At 41.6% G+C, this 9554-nt stretch overlaps 1 protein-coding gene across 1 annotated transcript; it reads right to left on the reverse strand.

Moving 5' to 3' along the window:
- Positions 1-8075: 8075 nt before the first annotated feature.
- LOC148577355 (uncharacterized) lies at positions 8076-8603 on the reverse strand. Its single transcript, XM_088502870.1, has one exon. The coding sequence runs from the start codon at positions 8601-8603 to the stop codon at positions 8076-8078; it is 528 nt and encodes a 175-aa protein (XP_088358996.1).
- Between the last annotated feature and the right edge of the window lie 951 nt (positions 8604-9554).

The raw sequence follows: 9554 nt of genomic DNA on the forward strand, positions 1-9554 counted from the left end.
TAAAACCTAATCCTAATCCTAATTCTAGAGAGAAGAGGGAGCTTCTCTCTCTAGAAACTAACTTTCTCTCCAAAACTTAAACTAAAACTAACTAATGGTTCAAAAGTTATGATTCTCCTTCAGTCTTTGGGTTAAATAGCATCAGAGACGAGTTGGATTTGGGCCTGGGAAGCCCAGAAATCTCCCCTAGCGGATTCATTTTAAGTAGGTCTCGTGCGAGCATCGACGCGTACGCATACATCACGCGTGCGCGTCGCTTGACAATTCGCGTTCCATGCGTACGCGTCATGTGCGCGTACGCGTCGCCATGCGACCTCATCGTTTCACGCGTGCGCGTCTGCTGCGCGTGCACGTGGAGTAAATTTCTCCCAATCCTTGTTTTTCCATGATTTCTCCACTTGCATGCTTTCCTCTTCACTCCTTTGATCCATTTATAGCCTTTTCAATCTGAAATCATTAACAAACACATCAAGGCATCTAGTGGAATCAAAGGAAGATTAGAATTATCAAATTAAAGGTCTAAAAGCATGTTTTCACATTCAAGCACAAATTAGGAGACAATCATGAAACCATGCTATTTCATCGAATAAATGTGGGTAAAAGGTCATAAAATCTCCTAAATTAAGCACAAGATAAACCCTACAAATGGGGTTTATCAGGGAGTTTTATGATGATTTGGGACTTGAAAACCTGTTTTCTATGTCATGTTTGTTGCCTTAGAGGCAAAATTTTTGTTGCAGGAACAAAGACCTGTGCGTACACACAGCTTTGTGCGTCCACACAATTCACCTATTTTTCAGTTCCGGTGCGTGCGCACAGCTACGTGCGCATGCCCTTAAACACTCCCTCTGTTCCCAGCACGCGCACAGCTTGTGCATGGGAACACTACCCCTTTCTCTCCTTCTGTGCGTCTGCACATTCTGCGTGTGCCCGCACACTGCCCTTTTATAAAAAAGAAAAAAGAAATCATAAAAAGGGGACAAAAGTTACCCCAAAGAGAAAAGAAATGAATAAGGAATGCATATGTGATGTAAGTGAAAGAGCATACATGAATGTGTGTGAAAAAAGTGATGGAAGGTTTGGATTGCATTTTATTTTGATTTGGTTGACATAGTTTGAGTTGGATACTTAAACTAATCAAGGATCCAATCATTTTAGTCCACTTGGCTATATTTACCTCCACCTTACCCTAACCTCATTACAACCATATGAAGTCCTCATGATAATTGCATTCATGCATCACTTGTTGTTGATATTAGATGAAAAGCAATTCCTTGAAAGCATGATTAGAAGAGACTTGAGTGATTGAAACCCTAAACACTGAGCGATCAGAGTGTATACACATCTAGTGAGGGTTCAATTACTCAACTCTACATTTCCATACCACTTATCATGCATTCTTGCAAGTTACTTCTTTTTGATGAGTTAAATAAATTCTCCAGATTTTGATCGCATTGAGCTACCTCCTTGCTTAGCCCTATGTGTCTATACACTTGCTTGGGAATTTGATTGTTTGTTTTCACCAAATTAATAGGATACTATAGGTAGATAGATATAGATAGTATATAATATACTTGCATGCATATAGATGGTTGCATTCAATAAGTTGGTTGAACCCCTCTTGATTGTTTTTCCTTGTTGGTTTAGCATGAGGACATGCTATTGTTTAAGTGTGGGAGAATTGATGAGTCCATATTTTTCGATGTATTTTGGCTTGATTTGAATGGATTCTAGCATATGAACTCACACTTAATCACCAAAATAGCATACTTTTGTGTTTGATCCCTAATTTGATTCTAAATGTGAAAACATGCATTTTAATGCTTAGATTAGTGATTTTTAAATCTACTTTTATGTCATTCGATGCGGTGATATGGTTTGTGAGTGATTTCAGGCCTTAGAGGCAAGAATGGATGGCCAAAAGTGGAAGAAAGCATGTACAAGGGAGAAAACATGAAGAAAACAAGGAAAAGCAAACACAGCGAAGTGTGCATGCGCACAAGCAAGAATTTCCATGTGTGCGTTGATGAACCGAAATATTCTTATACCGGTTAGAAATTAGTAATGAATCCAATCGTGAGTATAGTCTAACCAACACGCAAATATCGCATCAAACAATTCTAAAATCTATGACCGAGAGTATTGATCCCGGGTCGTTCTCCCTAGGAATTGCCTTAGAATGCACATCATTGATTAGGAAGTCTTTTGTGGTTTTGAGAGTCGGTGCTAGAATTCAAGCTATCAAAGGTAAACAACAATTAATTGAGATAAAAGCCTTGGCTAGGGGTAAGTATTGGAAGTTCCATCATTATAGTTTCCTTCAATTATGATAAGAGTTGATTATTGCTTCACTTAGTTAACCCCCTAATAATGGAGGAAAGTCAAGTGAGAGTAACTAACTTGAGTCACAAGTCCTAGTCTCACCCTAGGGAAGTCTAGCTTTAGTGCACTCCAAGTCAATTAGCAATTCTCAATTCCTAATCAACAATTGATATCCCCTACTCAAGTGTCTCCAATAACTCAACCCCTAAGCCAAGTGAGAGAAATCTACTCCATAGCTAGGGTTGTCATTATCACAAACAATTGGTAGGCAATCATAAAAGACATGAGGTAATTGAGAGAAGATAATTGAATTAAAGCTATCTAATCCAAACAATCATCTACAATCAAGCAATTGAATGAGATTCCACAATTCATGTTTAAAAATTCAAAGAAACAAAGTCACAAATCTAGATCTAAGAGATTGAATAAAAAAAATCAATTAAAAGTAGAAGAAGAGTAGATCTACAACTTGTATCAAAATAAAAGTGAATTAGCAATGGATCTCACCAAGAAATCAAAGGAGAATAGCAATGGAGAAAGCGAAATCCTAGAGAGAAGTTGAAGTTTCTCTCTCTAAAAGCAAAATGTAACTAATTACCCAAAATATCTAGAATTATGACTAATTGTCCTAACCTCTCTAATCCTTAGTCTTCTTAAGCTTTTCCCTCCAAAATTCTGCTCCAAAACTGGGCCTGGAATCCCCTGAAATCGCTGGTCACGTTTTCCTTTCAAAAAAATCACGTGCGCACATCGGCGCGTACGCGCACCTGGAGTTTTTTGCAACCTACGTGTAGGCGTGCAGTGCGCGCGCGTGTCATAGGAAATATGACCCAGCCATATAAGCGCGCCGGCTTCTCGTTCGTCTCTACTGCGCCGGCTCTGGGGGTACGAATTCGCGCGTACGCGCAAGGTGTGCGTGCGCGCCCATGTCCAAACTTCAAAACTTTAATTTATTCCATGCTCCTTCCATTCATGCATGCTTCCTTCACTCCTCTTAACAAACGGATCAAGGCATTGAATGGTAATAGAGGTGGATTACAATATATCAATTTTGATTCAAAAGAAGCATGTTTTTTTCTATGAGGCAAAGTTGGGAAAGAACACAAAATCATGCAGTTTTATATGAATAAGTGTGGAAGATCATTGATAAAACCCTTAAATTCTATACATGATAAACCTTAAAAACGGGGTTTATCAACCTTCCCACACTTAAAGTATAGCATGTCCTCATGCTAAAGGAAAGCAAAAGATCAAAGGATCACAAGAGAAGGAGACTCATGTGATGCAATCTACTTATATGAATGCAACTAGGATGTAAGCTACTATCTACTTGGTCAAGAGCAATTCAATCTCCTAGAACACACACACACACACACACACACACACACACACACACATATATATATGTGCACATAGGGCAAGATGATGGGAAATGTATGAAATCTACCAATTTTAGTCACCAAAGTGAAATATGCATAGCTTGCATGAAGAATGCTCGCGAGAGCCGAAAACAAGGAATTGAGCTTCGAACCCCTCACTGGAAGTATTTGCACTCTATTCGCTCGGTGTATAGGGTTGATCACTCAATCCTATCCTACTTCATGCTCTTTCAAAATTTGTTCTTCCTCTAAAAATCAACAACTGTTCTATGCATGCATACACATATCATGAGGTCTTTCCTTGGGTTGTAATGGGGTTAGGGTTAAGGTAGGGTTATATATTTGGCTAAGTGGGCTAAAAATTGAATCCCTTGATTAACTTAGGCTTCCCGCCTAACCTATATAACATCCTATACAATTATGTACTAACCTAACTACCCATTTCTCACTCTCCCACATACTCATGCATTTACTTTTGATCATTATACGTATGCATTGATTTGTCTTTAAGTCTTACTTTGGGGCATTTTGTCCCCTTTTATTGCTTCTCTCTCTTTTTTTTCTTTTCTATATATATTTTTTTCTTTTCTTTTCTTTTTCGCTTTTTTTTTCTCAAACCATATACAAGAACATCAATGCATAAGGTCTATACATTTAATCAACACATGAGTACGTATCCACTTCCCAATATTCATAACAAAATAATAACATGCTTTTACCTCAACCGATGCTCCCTCCGTTTTCCCACACTTGAATGACACACCCGCACTAGCCTAAGCTATTCAAAGATTCAAATAGGGACATTCATGGTTTTTTGCTTTTGGCTTGTGATGTGCTAAAATTAAGAATAAGTGGGTTGAGCGTAGGGTCAAAATTGATTGCAAAGGTTGTTATAGGGTAAGGTCATTTGGGTAAGTAGCTAAGTGAATTGATGGCCTCAATCATGTACATGCATTCATATATATAATAATGGACATATAGAGTCAAACAAATTAAGGATCACAATCATAGAGAGAGAACAATGCACGAAAGAAGGGAATTAAGTGGCTAGAAGATGTAGCCACACAATTAGGCTCAAGACTCACTTGCTTGTGTTCGTGGCTCAAAATCCATGTTTCAGATTACATTCTTCAAACAAGCCTAGCATAAAAAATTTAAAAAAAAAAAATCAAAATTGGTAGGGTTGCCCTAAAGTTCTAGCTTCCAAGGAAAGAAGTCATTACTCTAACCAAGTGGACTTATTTAAAAGATAACTAGCATGCAAAGGATGTTATAAAATGAAAAACCTAATATGCAATCTATCCTAACTAACAAGAGGGATTTAAAATTTATTCGGGTGTTACCTATGAAGACCGGTCGGCCGACCAACCTCCCCACACTTAGAAGTTGGCACGGTCCTCCGTGCCTTGAGTGAGACGCAGTGGTTGATTGGCTTCCGAGTGTCCATCATCTTCTCCATTATCGTTATCTTCATTATCGGTGCCGGTGGATGTGGAAATTTTCGGTTCGTCCATAGGAGGTGCTAGGCAACTGAGAAGCTTCTTGACAAAGGTGTATTGGCGTTGGTTGCGCTGCTCATAACGATCGAGCTTCTTGTGGAGTTCCTCTATGCGTTTCATGGATGATTTTGGTGGTGCGGTGGAGGTGGTGGGAATGCTCATAGAAATGGCTAAGTTCGGATCCTCAGTGTCCACCGGAGGGTAAAGATATCTCCCATTTGGAACAACATCGCCGTCTATCGGGATCATGGCCCTCCGATCCTTGGTCTCTCGGGGAACACCGGCTGCGGCAACTAAGTTGGTCACTAGAGCGGGAAAGGGTAGGTTCCCTTTAGCGTGGATACGGCCCATAGCTTGGCGAATGAGACGGAGAATATGAACCGGTCTCTCTGTGAGGACACACCAAACCAACAAGGCTAACTCGGCAGTGATAGATGAACCATGGGTGCTTGGGAGCACATAATGGGCTAGAATTTGGGCCCATGCCTGAGCCTCTCTAGTGAGAAAATATGCGGTGATGCCCTTGGGCCGGGGTCTCATCCTCCCTTGAATCCAAAATGATTCGGGTATAGCAATGACCTTGAGGACGGCATCCCAATCAAACGCATATTCGCATCGTGCCGACAAAATCTCTTGATATGCATCACTTCCATCCGCTAATGGTCCGGTCTTAAGTACACTTTGAATGGCCTCCTCTATGACGGGAACTTGTCTTTGACGTACAAATACCAATGCAAGGGATGAGGAGTGGTAATTGGTGTAAAATTCTACCACCCAGGATAAGTTTGCCTCACGTGGCTTCCTCAATAGGAACTCCCATTGCCGTCGCTCGATGCGGGGCATGACAAGCGGGATGACATGAGTCAGAGAGGCTAGAAGAGGCTCCGCATGATAGTTCCTTTCCTTGATCAAGGGGTAGGCAAGTTCGCAATAGCGGTTGGGGAACTTGTTCGGGTCCCTTGCCGGATTGTCCTTTTTCAAAACATCAATGTTAGCAACGCTCTTTGTCTTATTGAGGAGGGGTTTGGCTCTAAGCGCTTGTTGTTCTTTGCTAGTGGACCGGGGAGGTGCCTTCTTGGATGCCTTTCCTATGTCTTTCTTGATAACCATCCTCTGAAAAGAGGGAAAGGTGGCAAAATTAAGCTTAAAGAAGCACCAAGAGATAATACTCATGCAAGTGATAAAGCATAAGAGAATAAGTAGCTTAGATATATGACAGCTACAACATGTAACTAAGGCAACAATAAAAACCATGGTTAATCACTAGCATGTGATGTATGAGTGGTATATGCATGCAAACAAGAAGCATGAGAAGCACACACTCTTAACATCAATAACAAGAGGTGAATGTAAAGGGATGAGCATGTAGAAATGAAACAAGAAGTAAGCTCAATGCACATATGAATAAGCAAGTGAGTGAGAAAGAACACTAAAATAGAAGATACTAAGTCAAGGTAACCCCAAAATTCATGTGGGTCTTCCATCAAACACTTGGTGTGCATGCCTTTGTATGACAATGCAACATCCCATAAAGCATCATCAATCACCATAGCATACCACATATTGCAAGAGAAAGAAAGTAAGACAAACCAACTCATCAAAACAAGAGTAATCCCCACTTTTAACACCCATAAAAAAATGAAAAAGAAAGAAAATCTAACAAACAAAGAGAACATCAATGAAAATCAACTAAGAGGAAGAGCAAGGGAATGTAACTAATCAAAGGAAGAAGGAAAAGAGAGAACTAAACAAGAAAAGAGATGAGAGATACCTTGAGAAGAGGAAGAGAAATCGGGTACGTAAGTGAGAGAGAAGGGAATGAGGGTAAATGAGAAGAGAGGGGAAAGAGAGGTGTGGGACCGCCGGAGGTGGTAGTTGTCGCCGGTGGTGGCGAAAGAGAGGTGGTAGGAGGGTAGGAGAAGTGTAGAAGAGAAATGAAGGTAAGAAGAGGGGAGGGGGATTGAAAAGAGAAGGACGCACTCAAAAGCAATTGGGTCGCGAGACCGGCGCGCGCGCTATTCACGCGAGCGCGTGCATGGGCAAAAATCAGCGGGGGCGCGTACGTGCACAGTGCGCGTACGCGCGAAGCGATGAACTGCAAATGTGCGCACGAGTGCCCGGTGCGCTTGCGCATACATCTGAGTTGTGCTCTCAGCATAAATTGGGCACAACTTTGGCTTAACTCTCGGGAAAAAGTACCAGAAGATGAAATTTTACAGGTGCGCTGGAGCGTCGATATGTTACAGGTGCGCGTACGCGCCTGGTGTGCATACGCGCGAGTCGAGTTAGACCATTGGCATGATATTAGCCCAACTTGGGCACAATTCTCCGGAAAATGGCTCAGGATTGCATTTTGCAACATCGGCGCGTACGCGCATAGTGCGCACTATGCGCGCACGCATGACAGTGGTTGTGCCTGGGGCTCAGAATTGGCCCAGAATTTGCACGACTCTCCGGAAAATGACCCAGGAGCTATGAATGCGTATGGCGCATACGCGCATAGTGCGCGCACGCACGCCCCCCCCCCCCTTTTTTCAAAGACATGAAGAATCCCTAATTGTCATGAATTTAGTGGTTAAACAAGCCAAAGGGGTCAAAAACACCCAAAACTCAATGTAAAACCCAAAGATGGGGTGTTCTTCTACCACACAATCAATTCATCTTTTGAGAAATCAATGCCGATCTTCATGAACAAGTTATCTAAGGTATTCATAATCAAATCTAACCAAACAAAACTATAGCTAAGCAATCACAAAACAATGAAGAATTCAAGAATCATATACATAATGGGTAAAAAAAGGATAGATCTCACCATGGTGGGGTGTGTCCCACCTAGCACTTTTGTTTAATGTCCTTAAGTTGGACTTTCACTAGCTCATTGCTCCTTGCCAAGAGGTGCATCTTCCAAAAGAAATACCTCAATCTCCTTGTTGCTCTTCATTCGCTCACCATGATACAACTTGAGACGGTGTCCATTGACCTTGAAGATATTCGGACTTGAGGGATGGCGCAAATGGTAAACCCCATAAGGTTCCGCCTTCTCCACTTGATATGGGCCCTCCCATTTTGACCTTAGTTTTCCGGGCAACAATCTCAATCTAGAATTGTAAAGGAGGACTAGATCGCCGGCTTTAAATTCTTTACCTCGTATGTTCTTATCATGCACGGCTTTCATTTTCTCCTTGTAAAGTCTAGAATTCTCATAAGGTTCAAGCCTCAAACATTCTAACTCTGCTAATTGTAGCTTCCTCTCAACTCCGGCCCCCCCAAACTTGGATTGCAGTTCTTGATGGCCCAATATGCCTTGTGCTCTATCTCCACCGGTAAGTAGCAAGCTTTTCCATACACCAACTGAAACGGACTCATGCCAATTGGCGTTTTGTATGCCGTTCGGTAGGCCCATAATGCATCGGTGAGCTTAGCACTCCAATCTTTCCTATTGGGTTTCACAATCCTTTCCAAGATGCGTTTAATCTCCCGATCAGAAACCTCGGCTTGGCCGTTTGTTTGTGGGTGGTAGGCCATGGCAACTTTATGCATGATGCCATATTTCTTCATTAGCCCTTCCATTCTATTATTGCAAAAATGTGAACCTTGGTCGCTCACGATTGCTCGTGGCGACCCAAATCTACAAATGATGTTATTTCTAACAAAGGAAAGGACCACATTAGCATCGTCCGTCCAGGTGGGTATCGCTTCCACCTATTTGGACACATAATCAACGGCAAGTAGAATGTAGAGAAAACCATTAGAATTTGGGAATGGCCCCATGAATTCTATTCCCCACACATAAAAAATCTCACAAAATAGCATGGTTTGTTAGGGGATTTCATCCTTCTTGGAGATATTACCAAATCTAATGCATTGAGAACAAGATTTACAAAAATGAGAAGAGTCTTTGAAAAGAGTTGGCCACCAAAATCCACAATCTAGGATTTTCCTTGCCGTTCTTTGGGGTCCAAAATGGCCTCCTTCTTCGGATGAGTGGCAAGCTTCCAAGATTGAGTGAAATTCGGTTTGTGGAATGCACCTCCGAATTACTTGATCCGCCCCACATCTCCAAAGGTATGGGTCATCCCACACATAGTATTTGGATTCGCTTTTTAGCTTATCCCTTTGATGTTTGGAGAGATTAGGAGGGAAGGAGCGAGATACCAAGTAATTGGCGATTGATGCATACCAAGGAATGGTTTCCGAGATTGCATGCAAGCCCTCAAAGGGAAAAGAATCATTAATAGGAGTGGTATCGCCTTTGGTGTGTTCAAGGCGACTTAAGTGGTCTGCCACTAGGTTTTGCGTACCACTCCTATCCTTAATTTCCAAGTCAAACTCTTGCAACAATAAAACCCATCTA

This window comes from Arachis ipaensis, chromosome B1 (assembly GCF_059453495.1).
Source record: "Arachis ipaensis isolate K30076 ecotype BB chromosome B1, ASM5945349v1, whole genome shotgun sequence".
Classification (NCBI taxonomy): domain Eukaryota; kingdom Viridiplantae; phylum Streptophyta; class Magnoliopsida; order Fabales; family Fabaceae; genus Arachis; species Arachis ipaensis.